The 22,288-nt window shown below is 38.9% G+C and overlaps 1 protein-coding gene across 1 annotated transcript; it reads right to left on the bottom strand.

Moving 5' to 3' along the window:
• Nucleotides 1-15,385: 15,385 nt before the first annotated feature.
• On the bottom strand, nucleotides 15,386-18,544 carry LOC126695787 (receptor-like protein 7). The gene is made up of 2 exons (XM_050392602.1): nucleotides 17,491-18,544; nucleotides 15,386-17,407 (listed from the first exon to the last, which is right to left on the bottom strand). Exons 1-2 carry the CDS (start codon nucleotides 18,542-18,544, stop codon nucleotides 15,501-15,503), a joined length of 2,961 nt encoding a protein of 986 aa, XP_050248559.1. The 3' UTR covers nucleotides 15,386-15,500.
• Nucleotides 18,545-22,288: the final 3,744 nt, after the last annotated feature.

The raw sequence follows: 22,288 nt of genomic DNA, 5'->3' as shown, positions 1-22,288 counted from the left end.
ATATTTTGGCCCATTAAACCCCATATCCACCATATTGCATTTATCTAGGCACTCCTTAAAAAGAATTGATCTAGGCATGCTAACCGGCCTACCCCCAAATTTATCCTCATCCATGAGGGGTTCGTTGAAATCCCCAGCTATAACCTAAGGCAAATTATGTAATTCAGCAACCTTGGACAGATTCCCCCACAAAATTTGTCTCTCAGCATATCTAGGACTAGCATACACCGCAATAAAAATCCAGGATAGGTTAGAAGGTAATACCTTAACTTCCACATGAATTTCTTGCTTCGTATTAGCAAGATGCACAACCTCCACCATATCAGAGTTCCAAAGAAGCCAAATGCCACCAGCAAACCCCATCGTCTCCGTATGAAAAGCGCCATCAAAAGGCAAACGGTCCGAAATCTCCTTAGCTCTTATTCCCCCAATACGGGTTTCCATAATCACCACGATGCCCGGATTATGATTCCTCACAAGCTCCGTTACATGACTCTGAAAATTGGGCTTCAGAGTGCCCCTACAATTCCAAACTATTATATTCATAGATACCTGATAGCAAAGAAAGACCAACTCAACAAGAGATAGCAACTCCACTACTCTCCTCAAATTCCATCCCATCATCTTCCGTCGCTCCTTTATTATCTCCATTCCTAGGAACAACGTCGACAACAGCATCCAAATACCCATCATCAATCCCCTCACCATGGCATGGTTGTTGAAGCCTAGAATTGATCTGCTTACTTGAAGATTCTTGGACTTGATGAGGTCGACCATTCCCCTTTCCCCCTGAATCGGCTACAGTGGACTTTTCTTGAGCAAAATTAGGAGCAACCTCCACGCACTCCATATCTCTTTCATCGGCACCAGACCTATTGCTTGGACCAGCCACCGTGCAATGGACATCCAGCCCCAAATTTGGGTCGTCGGTATTACAGACCCCATCACCACTCTGCCCACCTTCACTGGAGTGTCTCCGAAGTTGAAAGCCCCTTTCGGATCGGCTAGCCGCTGAAAACTGGAATTGATCTTTAGCGAGACAGCCATCGCCAATGGAGTTGAGCGAAGGCCACTTCAGAGAGTTCTTGAAACCCGGTTTCCCAATACTTCCAGTGTCTTCCTTAACATTCCACTTAGTCACCTTATTTCTTGCCATCTCTTTTTTTCCCTTGACAGATGCACTGGATCGGTTAGGCAGCCTCCCACTAAATCTATCCTTACTAACATTTTCCTCTCAGCCCACTTTTGCCGGCCCATCAACAACCCTACTCTCCAAGGCCTCAGTATTTGTTCTATTAGTGCCCAAATCATTCATCCATTTCGTAGGCCCATTCAAATGGCTTTGTCTCATATCATGCAGCAGTGGTCCCCAGCCAGCAAACGTGGGACCTGCCGTATTAGCAGAATTTTTTGTCCTATTCTGCCCAGCCTTCCTGCGTGTCACTAGCATCCATGGACCATACAATTCGTCGTCCTTGTCTGTACCACTGTCCACCAACGAACCGTTAGCTAGCTCTGTACTATGCTTGCCATGCACCTCGCGTGTTTTGGCTTCCTGGGACGTACCATCCCCTCTCCTACGCTTGCTGGCTGATCAACCTCCGGCGGTTCAGGACCTCTAATGGTGAACGAACATGACTCTTTCTTGTGTCCTATTCTTCCACAAGTGAAACACAGCTTGTGTATTCCCTCATAAACCACAGTCCGCTCAAATCTCCCTATAAGGATCGTGTTAGCGAGAGGCTTGTTGACATCAACCTGTATACAGAGCCTAGCGTACCTTCCTCTGGCCTCCATAGCTGTGTGAGTGTCTATCCTAAGCACCTTTCCAATGGCTCCTCCTATCTGTTGAAGAACCTCAAATTCATAGAGTTCCATAGGAAGCTTATTCAGACGAACCCAAATAGTTATGGATGAAACACTCGCACTCGCAGGCTTAAAAAAAGGCTCCCATGGACAGATAGAGAGAAACTGACCGCCAATGAACCACGGCCCACTTTTGAGGACTGCCTCCATATCTTCTCTCATTGAAAATCTGATTGAATAAAAATCTTCACCTAAGTCTACACAGTCTAATCTTCCAGTTGGCTTCCACAGGAGATTGAGCTTGTTCTGCAGAAAATTAAATCCCACCATTCTACCATACAACTTAATAATCAATGTGTTTGCCCATGGCTTCCTAATCCGGAGCTTGGTTTCCCTGGATAATTTCACCACCACTAGACCCTCACGTAGCTCATCCATCTCTTCATCGGAATCTGCTTCCATATCCAGGAAGTCCGTGAAGTCGAAAGCTTTTGCATATGCACCTGGTATTTCCCCCACCAGTTTCTCTTTAAAAGTTGTTTGGTTAGCTCCCCACGTGTTCTGAAAAGCCTGGGAATGGATATTCTCAGAAGCATCATTGGCAAAATCAGAGTGATGAACATCCTTAACCTTCTTTTTACTCCTAGCTAGTTCAACTTCCTCTTCCCTAGTAAATTGACCAAACCCAGATGAAATCAATGAAAAATCAAAGTCATTGAAAGCAAGGTTGAGATATTGCAAGTGATAGAGAAGAAAGAGGGTACTATTGGAAGGGATGGTGCCTTGAAGCCAGCTACAACTGAGGTCAAAGCCAATTAGGTTTCCCTTCACCCTATCACAAGTAACCCTCATCCCATGAGCAGTAATCAGTGCCCTTTTTCCAAGACTCCATCTTTGGATAAGAATGCTGATAACCCAAAAGGTCACAATCATAAGAAGCAAATTCTGAAAAGGTAAATAATTGCTTAAAATGGAGTAATGCTAACTGCTGGTCTTGGGAGCACAGTGGTTTCAAAGTAGAGGCAAAAGATGATGATGATGAAGAAGTAAAAAGAGAATAGAAGAGCAGTAAGAGGAGGAAGTGTTGAGAGAGCCATATTAACCACCTCATAATTCCAAATGAGATCAGAAGTAAATATATTATGTCTTTAAAGAAGAGCTGGAAGATGTATATTTTATATGAAAAGGTGATGATAGCTACCTCATAGTTGTACTTGTATCTTCATTTTTTTTTTTAATTTTATTTAATTTTTATTTATCTTCTCAACAAAGCAATCATAGATTCTTTGATTTCTTAGGGCAGGTTCGTTGATTTCTTAATTTCTATCATGACTTTGGCTAATGACTCAAGAAGCACTAATGTAATGGGTGCCTCTTCCGCACTAATGTAATGGGTATCTCACAAACACTAATTTTTAAGTCTTAGTCTTTGCACTTGCATTTTAAGTCTTCCCATTTACTTTTTTCTTTTCGGTAACCAAGCTCATAACCCGTTCACACCAGCCTCAATAACAATTTAGTAACACTATAACTAGCTAAAGCCTCAATTTTTTCCTATTTAAGCTAACTTAGCTAAGAGTATTCACTTCAACATTTTATAATAAATGGTTGAGGCTGTTGCAGAATGGTTTTGATTGAGTAGATCCCTGATACCACCAAACGCATAATGGAAATGCAGTAAGACTAGATATCGTTCTAGCTAACAGTAGCCTCGAAAACTCAGGGAAAGAAGTCTGGATTCATGTGAATTTTTGTGAATTTGAGAAGTTCTCCAAGAAAAATTTAACTCGTAAATTTTTGTTGGCTTTTGTTCACCTATGCTCTTGTACACTTATTAAGGAGGCTTTAAACAAATCCCACTTGTATAGTTTTTTTTTTTTTTTTTTGGCTGAATGCTTGTATTAGGAAGTGGTTGAAGTGACTTGAGTACTTATAAAAAGGAAATTGATTGCAATTAAAAAATCAACCTTAATGAAAGCGCTAGGGCACTCATTAACTAGACCCATGTGTCCACATGTGTGTTTTTTTTTTTTTTTTTTAATTCGATAGTTATAATGGGAGATAGAAATTTAAACTCTGAATATCTTTGTTAGAAACACTAAAAGAGTCAATTGAGCTACAAGACTCTTGACTATAAGTTCTCATATTAGTCTTAAAAAATATTGGGAGTGGACTATTTTATGAGTTTAATTAATCAAAATATCAGATCTAACAAGAGCTATACTTTGGATTTGTCTACCTACTAATAATCCTTTAATGTGAATCATAAGTAAAATTTTTACTTTAAAAAATTCACAAACACCTAACAAATTTACATCATATAAAAATTAAAATAGTATATGAGACTTATAAGTATTAGTCTCAATCCCTTCTTAAAATGAAATGATTATTTTCTAATAAAGTATAGTCAATACAATATATTTTAGATTTTGTAAATTAAGCTATCTATATATTTGTTATTAGAAAGTGTTTTTAATTTTGTATATTTTTTTAAGAAAATATAATATATTTTACATTCAATTATAATATAATGCGAGGTATTTTGTAAATAAATTATTGTGTGGTTGGATTTTTTTCTAGTACTCCATACAAATGGTTTATCCTTTATACGTCTTGAATGGCTAAAGAAGGAAGCATGTATAAGCAAATCCATCACTTAATATTAGGAAAAAAAAATATACAAAACTTTAATAACATAAGAAAAATATAATTTTATCAAGATACTTATCGATATTACACTGAAAATTTGACATAATTGTCAATTAAACAGCTTCTCTTTTAACATACACCTCTCCTCCTAAAGCATCATCAAAGAGGACAAAATGGACTGAGGTGAACTGAACAGATTGAAGTGGACTAGAGTGGACCGAAATGGACCAATGGACCAAAATAGACTAAAATAGATTGAAATAGACCAACGTGGACCGAATTGGTCAGAAGTGGACTAAATTGGATGGACAAAAGTGGACCGGATGGACTGAAGTGGATCAAAATAAAACGAATGGATTGAATGGATTGAAGTGGACCGAAAAGAGCTGAATGGACCGAAATGCTATGTTGATGTGGTTCAACATGAGCATAACAATAATAAATGTTATGCTTAAGCGTTTAGGTATTATATAGATGAATTGCAGATCTTGTACACATAAGTATATGTAGGCTACAAATACAAAATACAGTCACTTGCAAGAGTTCTCTCTCTCCCCAAGCAAATGGTCAAAGAAATTGTGGGGTAGCTTAAATGAAGTAAAAAAATACACAAATGATATTTAATGCTCATGAGATCACCTTTCTTTTGTTACTTAGAAGGGCTAGAAAAACTAATGCAGCCTACATTAATTTTATATCAAATGTCAGTTGCTGGCTTTGGCATTATAGCTCAAAATCGCTAGAACTCACTTCAATTTCAATGTATGCACCATGAGATTCAACCCAAGTTTCCATATGTAATTGCCTAGATTGGTTGTAAAAGTAACTTGAAGGAAGACTTTGGAAAGGTAAGAGGTTGTTCTACTTCAACACTCTCTAGTCTGACCAAAAAACCCTAAAAAGTTAAATTGTGTAAGAGCATCCTAGCGATAAATTAGGATACTTACAGCTTGTAGAAACATCAAAGCCATACTAAAGACAGAAAAACTTGTGGGCAGATCGCCAAATGCCACATTGTTGAGAAGGTAAAATGGATGATGATTTGTATAAGTGTCTGAAAGTTCAAAAACGTGTACAAAAACACTTTTGAACGTTTAGACCCCCAAAAACCAACTTAACCAACCCAAGCAATATGTCAAACAACTAGTGTGCGGAAACTTAACATATGCTATAATATGGAATTGATTAAACAACTATCTAAGCCACAACAAAATAAACCACAGCAGATAATGTAAAGGCAGAGATAGAGAGGAAGGAAGATGCAAACACAGAGATAACACCAGATATGTTATCGAAGAGGAAACCGAAGACCTCGGCGAAAAACCTCTCCGCCGCCCTCCAAGCGGTAATCAATCCACTAGAAAATACAGTTGGGATACAAGGACAGCAATAGACCCTCCAAGCCTAATCTACCCAATGCACCTAAGCCCTCCAAGCTTCTTGCTCCAACGAGGTTGCGCCGAACCTTTTTCTTTTCTAGCTTTCCGGATTCCGCTACTACACCGTAGCATCAACCAATGAATATTGGCTCCTTCCTAACTGCTTCCCAGAACTCCAAACGTCTGTCTCACAGGGATGAAAATGGTGAGAACCAGGTTTGGTATAATGCCTCTCAAGGATTTGACAATGGAGAGGAAGAGAGTGAGGGATTTTGATGAGACTCTAAGGTAGAGATTGTGGGTGAAACAATCTGGTTTTTCTTTAGGGTTTCTCTCTCAAAATTCTCTCTGGAAGCTCCCTTTCAATCGTGGGTTAAAAGGGTATTTATACTGGAGTGAAGAGGAATGCGAAACGTCAGGTTTTTCCAAAACAGGGGTGGCTCGCGGCTTGACCTCGCGGCTTGACCAAGTTGCGAGATCCAGTCGCGAGTTAACCGTATGGCCAGTTGTCCTGTTTTGTCCTGTAGTGCTCCAGCTAGCATGGCTGTTCATCTTCCAGCATGCTTGGCACGTGTGCATCTTCTGGCGGGTTGAAGCCGCGAGTCCACCCGCGAGTCCCAGCTGCAACACTTTGTTTTCTTGCACACTCTTGAGCAATCTTCACACTATCTCACTCACTACCCTTACAACAATCCCACCTAAATACAGGGTTACTAAATGCTGAATAACAAGCAAATTTGGCACGGAATAAAGCCAATTAGATGGTTGAATAAATTCAACCTTACAATCTCCCCCTTTGGCTATTCCGTGACAAAACCCTAAAACAAACTCTAGACTTAACATGTGAGTTGGGAACAGTTGATCAAAACTCACTCACACCTAACTCTAGAAGCTGTGAAACACTTGAATCATATGAACATAAACTCCTGAAACACAACAATACACCATGATCATTGTAAGCAGAAAATTATAAATGCATATGAAACAGGCAATATGAGATCAAGCAAAAATGGAGTTAATAAACAAACCATGGCTTGATCAACCAAGTGAACACCACAAGGTAGTGATCACAGTGCTCATTCACACTTGGAATGAACACAAGGACATACAAGTTAACAATCACAAGGCAAGACACTTGTATGCTCAACACTCAACCAATGCATAGCACACAAGGCATATGCATCTAGGAACAATCCTACAAGGGCACAAGAGTGACAGTACATAAACCACAATGCAGAACATTTAGATTAAAGTACTGATTTCAACATAGCATAAAGGCTGCACTTAAGCATGGTACATACCATAAAGCCTACAAACTATGCAAAAAAAACAAAAACCCTAAAAGCTTACATAAGCATATGGGTACAAACCAACAAATACCTGAATAACATCATCAACATATATTAAAGATTAAACCAAGAGTATATGAAAAGAGTTAGAAACAGTTATACACCAAAACACAGTGTATTAAAACCATAAAAACACTAAAATACCCAAATCATAAACACATTACTCCCCCTCAACTAATTACTCCCCCTTAAGAGCTGCTTCTCAATCATCAATGAACTTTCTCCCCCTTTTTGACATGGAATGGCCAAAGGGTCACTTGTCATGCTGAGTTGTGAAGCTGTCAAGTGTAGCAGCCAAGACATCAATCTGGTCTTGCATGGCTCTCATCCTGTCAGAATGCTCAGTTTGGACTGCCCTGATCCCATCAAGCCTTTCCAGAATGATCTGGAAAGCATCTGGAGGTGTGTCTACAGAGGTTGAAGCTCTGTGTCTTTTGCCACTTCTCCTAGGTGTTGAAGTTGATGCAAGTCCAGCTGCTTCTGCTTCAGTCTCCATTGGAGCAGCCTCTCCTTCATCACCTTCATCTTCTTCTCCTGGAAGCCTAACACTTATCCTTTTGCAGGTAAGCTTGTTGATTGCAGAGGGTGTAGACATGGGACTGATGTCTTGAGGGATTGGAACTCCTTTACTCCTAAAAATCCTCATTAGCAAACTTGGAAAGATCAATTTAGGCCTAGAGGTTGTTCTAGTCTCATCCACAATGGTGTCATAAATGTGGGAACTTATGTCTATGAAGTTCTTTTCCTTGAGATCCATCAGAAAGACTGCTCTAGCACAGTTGATTGTGGTCAATTTCCTAATGGGATAGAGGTTAAACATCATAATTATTGTAAGGCACCTCATGTCCACTGGAAAGGCAGTGGTATTCAAACATTTCCCTTCTCTCTGCCCACCTATCCTTTGTTGAATTGTTTCAATAGACACACTCCTATCCTTGTAATTGATAAATTCTTCATCATCTAATCCTTCAAGCCCTAATGCATCATCTATGACATGAGCATCTAAGACAAACTCTTTACCCCTCACCCAGCAACTCAATTCATTATCCTTTATCACAGCATTTGAGTAGAATTCCCTAATTAAGGGTTCACACACAACAGGGAAACCACTCAGAAGCTTTTCCCATCCTCTTCCTTCAAAACAACTGGGAATAAAAGTTTGCCTTAAGTCCTCCAAATCCACAAATCTCTCTTGAATGATTCCTGCATTCAAGAAGTTATCCTTGTATCTCTCAAAGTGGTGGACTGACCTAAACAATCTAGAATCCATCTTAAGTCTTTTGTCAGCCTTCTTCGCAGTAGATTTCTTCTTCTGAGGTGAAGGAGCCATCTGTGAACAATCAGAAAAGGCCACAACAACATATAGCGATATATGTGCAGAACCAGTCAGAACCATGTAGTAAACAGAGAGAGATATCAACCAAACAAATGAACTTCAAACACTTAAGCAGCAAGCTATTTAGTTCAAACATACGGATAAACCAAGCCTAGGATAGGAAACACATGAACAACATGGTGAAACTATCTTGAAGGCAGATAAATGACATTGAGGCAGATAATGGAAAAATGATATGACACTCAAGCAATATATTGATCCAAACAGAAGCTACCCACAGATAGACACACTAGAACATGCAAATCTAGCACAGTAAAACTCACAACCTCAGAACGAACCAATAGAAAACACTCAACAGCTCAAAGATCAGATTGAAATAAAATAAACACTTAGCTAAGCACAAGATGAAGATCAATAATCATATGACAATCATTTAACACAAACTATAGCAACAGCAACCACACGCTAAGCAAGAACAAGGAGCAGAGACCGAAACATAAACCCATTTCAAAAACACAATCAAATGCGAAAAATCAAGGGTAAAAGCACAAAATCATGAAGAAAAGAGGGTAAAACAGAAAACCCATACCTGTAACTTGATGATTTTGAGCTACAAGAGTGTAACACAAGAGATTGGAAAAGGAAGCACGGAGTGTTTGGGAGGGAGAGTGTTTAGAGAGAAGATGAACAGTCACAAAAATTCGAGGGAAAAACTGAAAAAGTTTAAAAACTGCTCCTGTTTCTGCAAAACACGCGATTTTCGCGACTGGATTAAGTCACCACACAATCGCCAGCTCAAGTCGCCAAAGCACTCAAGAACAAAATTTTGAAAAATTTTTCTAAGTGTTTTTCGCGACTGGAAGGTCTACCCGCGAGTGAGTCGCAAGCTGAGCCGCGAAAATCTCTGAGTGAATCTCGCGACTGGACCTTCCACTCGCGAACAAGTCGCCAAAACTGACCAGCGAAGATGCGACTGAGTCTCGCGACTTGACACACCCGCGACTGAGCCGCCAAAACAGGGCAAAACAGTATTTTTGAAATTTTTCAGATTTTTCAACAAAATACTTTCCAAAAACACCTAAAACACTCAAAAATCTTTTTGTGCTTGAATTAACAAAGATTGAGCATGTGAAAACACATTTTATCAAGTACAATCACACAAATGAATATGGCATTTATCGAACAAAAACTTGTGTGTTGTGTGTGGATATCAATAATGAGATAGTTCTTTGTCTAATGTGAAGCTTTAATGATCAATTCAACCAAGGCATACACAATTAGCACTAGATCATGTGACCAATCTCAATTATAGAAATATGAATATATGACCTCCCACATAACTTGATAACATAACTTGGAGCTTTTCATTTTACTCCACTTTCAGCCATAACATTTGATCTTTTGAGGCAATCATCTCTCATTGTGAGAGGGATAGACAACATTTTTCTTTGAAGAACAGGCCTTTGGCCTTTTTGAAAGAAATTTCACTTTTAATATAAGGTCGCTTACCCTTTTTCCTAGTCAAATACTAGAATGTGCGACAGGCTTTTGCAGCTCAATATCTCTTTTCATTTGGAGATTTACATTTGGTGAGCTCTTTTTAGCAAAAAAATAAAAAGTGGGAAGAGATACAGACACAAGTCTATGCATGTTTCAAGATCATCATAACCATTCACTGATCATTCATGACAAGTTTGAAGATCTATTTACAACAATCACATAGATTTCAAGATTTTTCCCATAGTGATATGAGTGCATGAAAACAAGCAATGCTCGAAAATGCACAAAGCCATTAGCACAAAGGTACAAGGCAAAACGAGTTTTAAGACAAAAACTCAACAAAGTCAATCAAGCTTTTTGATTTTCAAATTTTTATGTAATTTTTGGATTTTTGACTCAAGAGACAAAAAGACTGATAAAACACAATTAAGAAATATTCACAAACAAACAACCAAAATCAAAAACAACAAGCATACCACACAAACATAGTCACAAAGCATAGGAAGTATTAATGCATGGACATGTTGTAATGCTTATGCATGAGTACCCCTTTTCACCCACACGTCACTTGCGTTTGGGGTGATTTCCTTAAAGGATTGGGTACGGGAGTTAGGGCTTTCAAACCTTCGTGAGAAGCTTTCCAAGCAGTTGGTCAATGCACCAATCATCTTCATCACGTCCATCATTCCGGGATCTCCATTTTGCTCTCTAGGTTGATCCCCTGCCCAAGTTCTCCTATCAATTCTTGGTCCTCCTGACCTTTGAGGAGTTGCACTGTTCTTTGCTCTCAGCTTTTGGCAATTTGGTCGAGTGTGCCCTTGAAGTCCACAATAATGGCACACATACATTCCTCTAGGACCTCTTTGTGGTCGAGGACGTGACTTGGCACGAGATTCAGACATGCCCACAGACTGATTACGATGATTCAGCATCCGTTGGTCCACCACATTCTTTTTCTCCTCCACCTTGAGCTTCACACCAGTAGAGTCAGCTACAACTGGATCTTTGGCCTTCACAAACTTCACTTCTTTAGTGACATTTCCAGTTGAACTACTTCCTCCGGTATATCCCAGTCCGGATTTGTCTGAGAAGCTCTTTTGAGAAGATATAACATCATCTAGCTTCTTGGTGGTGACCCTCTCTATTTTTGCATTTGCTTGAACAACCTCACTTTCAAGAAATCTCACTTTAGTGTAAGCTTCGGAGAGCTCACCATTCAGAGTTTCAATCTCGCATTTGGCCTCCCTATACCGGATTAGGAGACTTTTGTAGTCCTCCTCAGCCTTCTTCATCTTTCTCACAGCAGCCTTGGCTACCCTTGTGTATTCACCTGACTTCTCCAAAAGTGAGTTGTAATTTTCTTGAAGAGTTGCTGTGCTTTCTTCTTCTTCAGCTTCTGATTCTTCAACAATTCCTAGTGATTCATCATCACTATGTTCTCCAAGGTCTTGTACAAGCAAATTTAACTCATCTGACGACTCAACATGAGCAATAGTCATGAAAGCTGAATAGTTCCCTTCTCCATCACAGCTTTCTTCAGATTCTGAGTCGGACGAGTCTGAATCACTCAAGGTCGTGGCATACACCTTGCCTTTCGATTTCAAATAATTAGGACATTCCTTCTTGAAGTGTCCATGCCCGTTGCATTCAAAACAAGTGACACCTTGTGTGGAATGGGATTCTTTTCCATCTTTCCTTTGGAAATCCCTCTTCTCCCTTCCAGAATTTTGGAATTTTCTCTTATCATCAAATTTTCCATTGTTTTTGAATTTCAAAAACTTTCTGAAATTTTTAACAAGATAGGCTACATCTTTGTCCACCATATCTTCTCCCAATGAGCCTTGATCTTCCACCTTCTCATTAGTGGTCTTTAGAGCAAGGGATTTGCTCTTCCGTTGATTTGGCAGCGACATCTCATAAGTCTGCAAAGATCCAACCAGCTCCTGTACTCTGATGTCGTCAAGATCCTTGCTCTCTTCAATGGCTGTCACTTTAGCACGGAAGCTTTCCGATAATGATCGAAGGATCTTCCTTACAATCTTTGAGTCCTCCATCTTCTCCCCCAAGTTAAACTTACTGACAACCACTTCATTTAACTTCCCATAGAAAGAGTCGAAAGACTCATCCTCACTCATCTTGAGCTCCTCAAACCGAGTGGTCAGCATTTGTAACTTGGTATCTTTTACTTTCTTCGTGCCTTCATAAGTTGTTTCCAGAATCTCCCATGCATCTTTGGCAATGGTAATGTGAGAAATCCTGTGAAATTCATCTGGAGACACACCGCAGAAAATAGCATTTAGTGCTTTACTGTTAGCATTAGATGCAGCACGTGCTGCCTTATCCCATGTGGATTTGGCTGCCTCAGGTTTGGTCCAACTAATCTCAACAGCATCCCACACGGATTCATCAATAGAGCATAAAAAAGCTCTCATACGAACCTTCCAAAATGCATAATTACTTCCATCAAAATATGGAGGTGCATTGAGGGATTGAGACCTATCCATCTCAAAAAGAAAGGGAGTCAAGGATCACACAATGGTAATGAAACCAAACAGATGTGTACCCGCTCTGATACCAATTGAAAGTTCAAAAACGTGTACAAAAACACTTTTGAACGTTTAGACCCCCAAAAACCAACTTAACCAACCCAAGCAATATGTCAAACAACTAGTGTGCGGAAACTTAACATATGCTATAATATGGAATTGATTAAACAACTATCTAAGCCACAACAAAATAAACCACAGCAGATAATGTAAAGGCAGAGATAGAGAGGAAGGAAGATGCAAACACAGAGATAACACCAGATATGTTATCGAAGAGGAAACCGAAGACCTCGGCGAAAAACCTCTCCGCCGCCCTCCAAGCGGTAATCAATCCACTAGAAAATACAGTTGGGATACAAGGACAGCAATAGACCCTCCAAGCCTAATCTACCCAATGCACCTAAGCCCTCCAAGCTTCTTGCTCCAACGAGGTTGCGCCGAACCTTTTTCTTTTCTAGCTTTCCGGATTCCGCTACTACACCGTAGCATCAACCAATGAATATTGGCTCCTTCCTAACTGCTTCCCAGAACTCCAAACGTCTGTCTCACAGGGATGAAAATGGTGAGAACCAGGTTTGGTATAATGCCTCTCAAGGATTTGACAATGGAGAGGAAGAGAGTGAGGGATTTTGATGAGACTCTAAGGTAGAGATTGTGGGTGAAACAATCTGGTTTTTCTTTAGGGTTTCTCTCTCAAAATTCTCTCTGGAAGCTCCCTTTCAATCGTGGGTTAAAAGGGTATTTATACTGGAGTGAAGAGGAATGCGAAACGTTAGGTTTTTCCAAAACAGGGGTGGCTCGCGGCTTGACCTCGCGGCTTGACCAAGTTGCGAGATCCAGTCGCGAGTTAACCGTATGGCCAGTTGTCCTGTTTTGTCCTGTAGTGCTCCAGCTAGCATGACTGTTCATCTTCCAGCATGCTTGGCACGTGTGCATCTTCTGGCGGGTTGAAGCCGCGAGTCCACCCGCGAGTCCCAGCCGCGACACTCTGTTTTCTTGCACACTCTTGAGCAATCTTCACACTATCTCACTCACTACCCTTACAACAATCCCACCTAAATACAGGGTTACTAAATGCTGAATAACAAGCAAATTTGGCACGGAATAAAGCCAATTAGATGGTTGAATAAATTCAACCTTACAGTGTCTAAGATGTTGGTTGAAACAAACCACTTCTTGGTAAGAGCCTTAATCAATATTGTCAACCAGGAATGGATTTACCAACACAAAGTTAATGGAAGTTACCGATAAGAAATATCAAGACTAAGCTAAGAACATATGTAATATGGAATCTTAGTTATTAATAGATTTCAATTTCACAGAGGACTTTTTTTTTTTTTTTTTTTTTTTTTTTTTTTTTGGTATCGTAAGAGACAAATTATCAAACACATAGAAGGCATAAACAATGCATACAAGATTTAAGAGGTTCAATACCATTAGTATGTTTGGAAGTTTGGAGAGAAAGGAGAGTAAAGAGTAAGGGAGAAAGTAGAGGAGAGGAAACGGGAGAGGAATGGTTACCCTCAATTAGATATTTAAAATTTTTTTTTTTATAGTAGATATTTTAAAAATTAAGAAAAAGGAGAATAGATATTTTAAAAATTAAGAAAAATGAGAACAGATGATCATCTAGTTGTATTAAAAATTAAGTAGGTGAGGAGAGTAGAAGAGAATGGTTATATAAATTGATATCTGTTATTAATTCATCATAGGGGTAAATTGGAAATTAAAATTTTAAAATAAATGGAATCCCTCCCCTCTTTTCCAAATTCTTCCTATTTAAAAAAAATTAAAATTAAGGTACCTTGTAAAAAAATAAAATGAAAATTGGGAGAATACACAACATAGGCATAAATACTTCCTCCCCCCGCCCCAATTTAAAAAATTCCAAAAAAGATTTATTAAACCCTCAATATTTCATTTATTTCTACTCCCCTCAATCCAAAAACACTATAAGTCTACGTAGACAAGTCGTGTTTGGAATGATCCACTATAATCAACAAGTTACATTGATCTTTTACTCAAGTTTTATCACACAACTTGAGCTTATAATACAAATTAAGAGAAATACAAGCTTACATCAATGACCTCTACAAAAACCAACTTCACCACAATAAAATCTTTCGAACAACACATTAAGAAATAATCCCAAATACCTTTGAAATACTTGCTTTAATAGGTTTCAATGACCATGGTAAGAGAAAGAAAAGCTCATACTCTAACGATAATCTCTCACACTTGTAACCTTCTATATTGGCCTTGAGAATTTGGGCAAAGAAGGAGTAAAAATAAGCCTTCATGGGTATTGGAAGTTTCTACAGAGTAGGTCTTTTTCTTTTTTCTTTTTGTGGTTGGAGAAAGAGGGGGGGGGGGGGGTGGCAGTTGACAAATCTTCAACATTCCTTCAATAAGGGTGTGTTTTCCACTTTTCCATGCTTGATCAAGGACCATATCTAATTTCCATGTTTAAACCCTTTTTCATTTTGAATTCTAGTATTTTTATGATTATGATTTGAAATATTCCATTTTTTTTTCTTCTGATATAAAATCAATTATTCATTGATATAAAGAAAATATTAGAAGCCAACGCAAGACCATCCCAGAACTAAATTCCAACATGCCACACAATCTTAAAAAACAAACAAAACATGGAATTCCGGTATATATATATATATATATATGCTCAACATATATGAGCACGATTATTCTTTGAAGAAGTAAACAACTTCTATACATACAAATTATTGTGCAACTTCTAAGACAAGCATATATAAAACAATAGTACAATAATATTCTAGGGAAATTTTATTTCAAAACACATCAACCACCCCTTAATTGCTTTAATTTCATCCTTCTCTTGATGTTTAATTATTACTCCCTTCTCTTCTTTAGATACTATTCTCCTTTAACCAAGCTTACAAGCCATTGAAGTTTTCTAGACTTGGAAACAAGATATCCCAACCAAGCTTACAAGCCATTGAGGTTTTCTAGACTTGGAAACAAGATATCCCATAGCTATCCCGTACACGAATCCACATCCATACCCCATCATCACAGCCTTCCAACCAAATCCACTTGTAAACTTTAAATCGTTGTCCTCTTCAGATGATGGTGGCTCAACAATCCTACATTTCTTGGACAATGGAAATCCACACAATCCTTTGTTCCCAATGTATGAGTTGTTTTGAAATGTATTAAATTGTAGGCCTTGAGGTATGGGTCCTATAAGTTTGTTTTGTGAAAGGTTTAAAACAGCTAAAAATGTTAAACTTGTTAATTGCATTGGAATGGAGCCATTGAGCATATTTGAAGAGAGGTCTAAGGATTCAAGTAGCAACAAATTTCCCAACGATGATGGGATATAGCCAGTTAGGCTATTGTGGGAGAGGTTGAGCTCTCGAAGAAACTGAAGTTTTCCAAGTACTTTTGGAATTTGCCCATGGAACTTGTTGCATGAGAGGTCAATGGTAGTGAAGATGGTTAAGATTCTCTCTAGCATACGTTCATGCCCTTTCCATACCACCATTACTGAGTCTTGGTAATAGTCTTCCCCAATATATTTCAATGAAACTTCACTTTCATTGACTATTTTTATAGCTTTCAATCCTTCAAAAAAATTGGAAGTTAAATGACCCATAAAATTATTTTGAGAAAGGTCAATTATTCGCAACATAGCAAAAGATGAGTTGGCCTTGAAATCTTCAATTTGGCCATAAAATCTATTGCACCTCAAGACAAGAACTTGTAGCTTTGGAAGCGCTTCCAACCAATAGGGGAATGAATCAGTTATTTTGTTATTTCCAAAGTCTAGAACTTCCAACTTTTTACAATTGACCAAAGATTGTGGTAATGACCCTTCCAATTGATTGTGATTAAAGACAAGAGTTCTCAAGCTTTTGCACTTTGCAAACATTTCAGGGATGGTTCCATGGAATCTATTTGTTCGCAAATCCATCACCGAGAGAAAATCACTCAAGTATCCCAAACATCGTGGAATCGTACCAGTTAGATTGTTAAAGGAGATATCAAGGATTTGGAGGGTTAGATTGCAAATTGAAGAAGGTATTTCCCCAGTCAATTTATTGTTTGAGATAGAAAAGAAAACCACGGAAGATGGTGGAACAGGAAAAGTTCCTTGAAGAAAGTTGGCATGAAGATCAAGATTTTCTAAATTCTCTCCTGGAATTTGCTCTATACTTGTCAGAGAGTTATGAGAAAGATTTAATGATTTCAAATTCCCTAGCTCTTTAAACATCCATTTTGGGACTTGGCCTTTGATCCTATTGTTAGATAGGTCTAAGGTGTCTAAGAACAAGGTTCTTAAGTACGGAAATTTAGTTATGTTGCAAGATGCTAGTTTCAAGTATTTAAGTTTGGGGAAGGTATACTTTAAATTGTTGTTGATGCTCAAAGACAGACTGTTATAGGATAGGTCTAGAAAATCGATTACATTGAGCTTTGAGAACATATCAAATTCTATAGTGCCACTCAGATTATTTGAAGAAATATCAAGCTTCTGAAGTTTCACCAGATTTGAGATTGACTTTGGAACAGAGCCATTTAGCCTGTTATTATATAACAAAAGAATCTCCAATGACTTGGCATTTTGGAATTCACCAATTTGACCAATAAGGTGGTTAGAATTTAAGTCTAAATTTGTGAGTTTTGTGAGCTTGGTCAAAAAATCTGGAAGTGTACCTTCAAAATTGTTGCCTCCGAGGTCCAGAAAAGTGAGATCCTTTAGATTTGAGAGTGATGATGGAATGTGGCCAATGAAGCTGTTAGATGAAAGGTAACAATAAGTAACTTTCGTGAGGTTTCCAAAGGACTCGGGTATTGATCCTGTAAAATTGTAATTTCATTAGATTCAAAAGTATTTTAAAGGATTGGATGTTGCCCACATGAAAGTGATGATGGGATCTTACCACTTAACTTGTTGCATCGGAGATTCAAGAAGGACAGGTTCTTGAGGTTTGAAAGTGATGATGGCAACTCACCAACAAAATTGTTACCTGATAAATCTAATTCAGTAATTTGCGTAAGGTTACCAAATGACGCAGGTATCAAGCCATTGAAATTGCACTGAGATAATCCCAAATGCTTTAAGAATTTTAGATTGTCAATGAAATTTGGCAATGGTCCTGAGAAACCTGTGGTAGAGACATCCAAAAACATCAAGGGATTGCTCCAATTTGTCGTTGGGAAAGCCCCTCTGAGTTCAGGATTACAAATTAAACTGAGCTCCCTTAGGTTTGGTAGGCGGAAAATGTTATATGGTAAGTTGCCATGCAATCCACAACCATTGAGACTAAGGACTGTCAAAGAAGAGGACAGATTCATCAAAGAATCAAGCAAAACAAGTGACATCTGAACACCATCAAGACGGAGTTCTCTTAGCTTGGTCAGATTTTGAACAAGCCTCCTCATGACAGATGTATTGAGACTAACTTGTTTATTGTTTGAGAGATCTAGTGAGGACAGTTTGGAGAGTTTGGATAGTTCATGTGGGACTTGACCAGAAAACTGAGAAGAAGAAAGATCAAGTTTTTCCAACTTAGCAAACTGACCAAAGCCAGATGAAATCGGTGAATTGAAGCAGTTGAAAGCAAGGTTGAGCTGTTGCAAGTTAGGGAGAAGAAAGAGGCTACTATTGGAATGAATGGTGCCTTGAAGCTCACTGCAACTAAGGTCAAGGCCAATCACGTCTCTCCCCATTGTATCACACGTAACCCCATCCCATGAGCAACAATCTCTGCCCTCCTTCCAAGACTCTTTCTTTTGATCACAGTCATCAGAATATTTGGAAGAAGAAGAAGTTGGATAAGAATGAAGTTGCTTAAATTTGAGCAACGCTGAGCTCTGCTCTTGGGAACACGATAGTGTAGAAGAAGAGGAGAAAGATGATGAAGAAGTAGGTTGAGAATGCAAGAGAAACACGAGGAAAAAGAGTTGAGAGAGACATATTATTAAGCAACCCATAGTTCTTAATGAGATTGTAAGAAATGTCTATGACTGCTTAGAATGGAGAGCCGGAATGTGGATTTTTATAGGGAAAAAGTTTGGTCTACTCCCACCACCACCAGCTTGAAAACGCGAAGGAAAAATGGATGCAAATGGAATGTGTGTCATTTCTTTTTTTCTTATTCGTCTCTGTACTTAAAATTTTGAACAGCTTAACCACTATTAAAGTTTGGTAAGAATAAAAATGATGGTGACTTTTTATTTTTTAAGTCACGGTCTTTTTTATATATTAATAATTTTTTTTAAAGTCACGATCAATTTGATATTTACCAAACTTTCTTTTTTGATAAATATGTACCAAACTTTTTTTATCTTTGAAGTCACCATCATTTTGATATGTACCCAAGTTTAATGGCAGCTGAGCTGAACATGAACATATATAAAAATGAATAAAAATATGCCAGCTGACTACTTTTAAAAAAAAAAAAACAAATAATATCTTATAAAAAATTAGACACATAGAATGTTGTAGTTTGTAAAACATGAAGTGAAACACTTAAAATACAGTAGAGAATTTCTGTTCATAAAAAAATTCAAAATCAAATCAAAATCGTCTTCATATTGACCAAACTTTTTTTTTTTGGATAGTTATGATATGCTACTAATTTTGCAGCTCAAATCCTTTCCGCCTTAAACCCCAAGCAATTGATGTGAGTTTGGAACAACGGGCTGTGGTGCTTTAATAATCATCTTTTGGCTCTTTGACGATGGGAAAAAGGAATGTCAGTCAGGTCTGTGACATTCCTGAAACAACCCTTCTAGATTTAAGTGTGGGAGTTGCCCTTTGACCTAATTAATGAGGAGGCAAGCAGTGATATTGGCAGGAGCATAGGGGAGTTGGTGGAGGTGGATTGTAAAGCGTTCAAATTGGACCAATCCAGATTCCTGCGGATATGAGTTGAAGTCCCATTGAGTAAACCTCTCAAGCGAGGAGGTCCAGTGATCAGCCCCGAAGGAGAGACATCTTGAGTGGCCTTTAGGTATGAACGATTAGTTGGTTGGTGCTACAACTGTGGGTGCATTGACCACAACCAAAAAGAATGTACGCTACCGATAGACACAGTGAATGGAGAGAAACTGTATGGTGAGTGGCTCAAAGCAGGTCCTCGGGGGCGAACAATGGAAGCAAGCGGGGAATAGAACCATGCACGTCGAAACCGAACCTTCCCAAATGCTCAACCTCAAACCACAGCAACGCCATCACCACATGAAACCGTGAAGCCAAAATCAAAAAAATCGATGGGTCAAAATGAGTTTAATGCCAACTTGATATTTGCGGAGTAACAATCACGATCTCTTCATTCCCATAACGTCCCAGTTACGTTATCACAGCTCCACACAATAAATATGGCAGTTACAGGTCCATAGAAGTCTAAAATCGAAACAATTAAGTCCCACAATGGATCAGAAATTCAACATAGCTGGACATGCCAAATACGGCACCATCAATTACCCCAAAATCAAAGCCCACAATAATCACCGAGAATCAAGGAACTGAGTTATTCTCGGTCCCAATCAGCTATGGCGCCACACAAACACACTCCCAAACCCTAAACACACCCTCACGTGACCAACCTAAAGACCCAAAAACAAAAAACACGAGGAAAAAAATCACCCGTTCCCCAGCCATAGAAAGAACCAAACCCTCACAGCCTAGCTTATTGACAGTGGGCAAAAAAAGATAGAATGAGAGCACAGACCATGGGAAGGAAGAAGGTAAGTGGACCAAGTTTAGGGACAAAACAATACAAACTGATTTACCAACGATGGAGGCTGATGCTCAGCCCCACCGATCACAATGATCACCATAAGCTGGAACTATCGAGGGCTTAGGAACCGCCATGCAGTTGAAGCCCTTAATGAATTGGTGAGGAAAAAAGCTCCCACAATTTTGTTTCTCATGGAAACAAAATTGACTTTCTATAAAATGGAACCAATTAAAATAGAGTTGGGGTTCTCTGCTATGCTTGCTATGTCATGTGATAGCTGTAGGGGGGGGGGGGACTAGCACTACTTTGGAAAGTACATGAAGTGACCATAGACACATAGACCTACTCACCCAACCATATTGATGTGAGAGTTCATACATATGATTCACTGTGGAGATTAACAGGGATATATGAGCACTCGGAGGAAGAACTTAAAGGCGAAACATGGAGACTTATGAGACATCTACATGCTCAAGCATCTCTCCCTTAGGTATGTTTAGGTGACTTCAATGAAATCTTGTCCTCTAATGAAAAGAATGGTGGCAACCTTAGACTGATGGGAGCAATGATGGGATTCCGACAAACTCTCCTCCATTGTGGGCTAGTTGATTTGGGGTTCAATGGCTATTGCTTTACATGGAGGAACAGTCCAGTTGGATTAGCTTTTGTTGAGGAAAGATTAGACAGGGTAGTTGCAACATCGGAGTGGAGAGAGATGTTCCCAAGAACCAAAGTGAGACACATTCCAACATCCTACTCTGACCATTATCCTATTCTGATGGACATGGATCCACCTACCCAACCCAAGCAACGAAGACACAAATTCCAGCAGTTTGAAGAGAAGTGGGTAACCCATACGGATTGTGAGACAATAATTTGAGATTCTTGGAATCAAACACAGCCCCAAGGTAGCTCCATGTACTGCCTATTTATTAAAAAAAAAAAAAAAAAAAAAAAAAAAAAAACGTAGAATGAACCTTATAGCATGGAGCCGAGTCACCTTTGGGAACACCAGAACTTGGCTGGATGAAAAACAAGGAGAACTAATAGAATTGATGGAGTCCGGCTATGGGCCAAATATTGAGAAGATACATGTGGTGAAAAAGGAGATCAATGAACTCTTACACCATGAAGAGGTATTTTGGAGACAACGATAGAGATCCATATGGTTACCAGCGGGATATAAAAATACGAAATTCTTCCACCAAAGGGCGAGCCAAAGAAGAAGGAAGAACAACATTGTGAGGTTGTATGATAGGGATGGAGTGAGGCAAACTAATGAGGATAAAATAGCCAACATAGTAGAGGAGTACTACAAGCAACTATATACATCCTCCAATTCAAGGAATGTGGAAGATATGATTGAATCAGTGGACCAGGTGGCGACAGAGGGAATGGCCCAATCCTTGACCTGCACACATACAGAGGAAGAAGTGAAGACTGCTCTTTTCCAGATGCACCCATCCAAATCACCAGGGCCTGATGGTATGTCACCTTTCTTTTTTCAAAAATTCTGGCATATTGTATTGCTACTATATTATCTGTTTTACACTCAGGGAGATACTTAAGAAAAATGAATTATGCACATTGTAAGAACACGAAAATTAGGGGGCCCAAATCTACTTAGAATAGTGAAGCCTGTACCACCTAACTAGGCCCAAACTGATAAAAATTTGTTTAGAGAGTGGATAAAATAAGTCGGGCTCAAGTCCGAAGATTCAAACAAGAAAGGAATGAACAGTAGTTAAAAACAAGTATATTGATGGTTCTTTACAAGCTTGCCCGAGGACGATGTTTTTATGCAAGGATACACATAGTTCTCTCTCTCTTTCTTCTTACTGTTCTTGTTCTAATATCTTTTTCTTGATTTTTTCCGGCCCCTTTCATCTGGAAGTTCTCTTCCTTTATATACTCCCATGCTTCTTGCATCCTAGTCCTCTATTTGCAATCCTCTAAGTCCTCCTTAGGACACTTGTCCCATTAGATTCCTGTT

This window comes from Quercus robur, chromosome 8 (assembly GCF_932294415.1).
Source record: "Quercus robur chromosome 8, dhQueRobu3.1, whole genome shotgun sequence".
NCBI lineage: Eukaryota > Viridiplantae > Streptophyta > Magnoliopsida > Fagales > Fagaceae > Quercus > Quercus robur.
The sequence above is the reverse complement of the archived record's forward strand: the minus strand, read 5'-3'. Positions and strand labels throughout refer to the sequence as shown.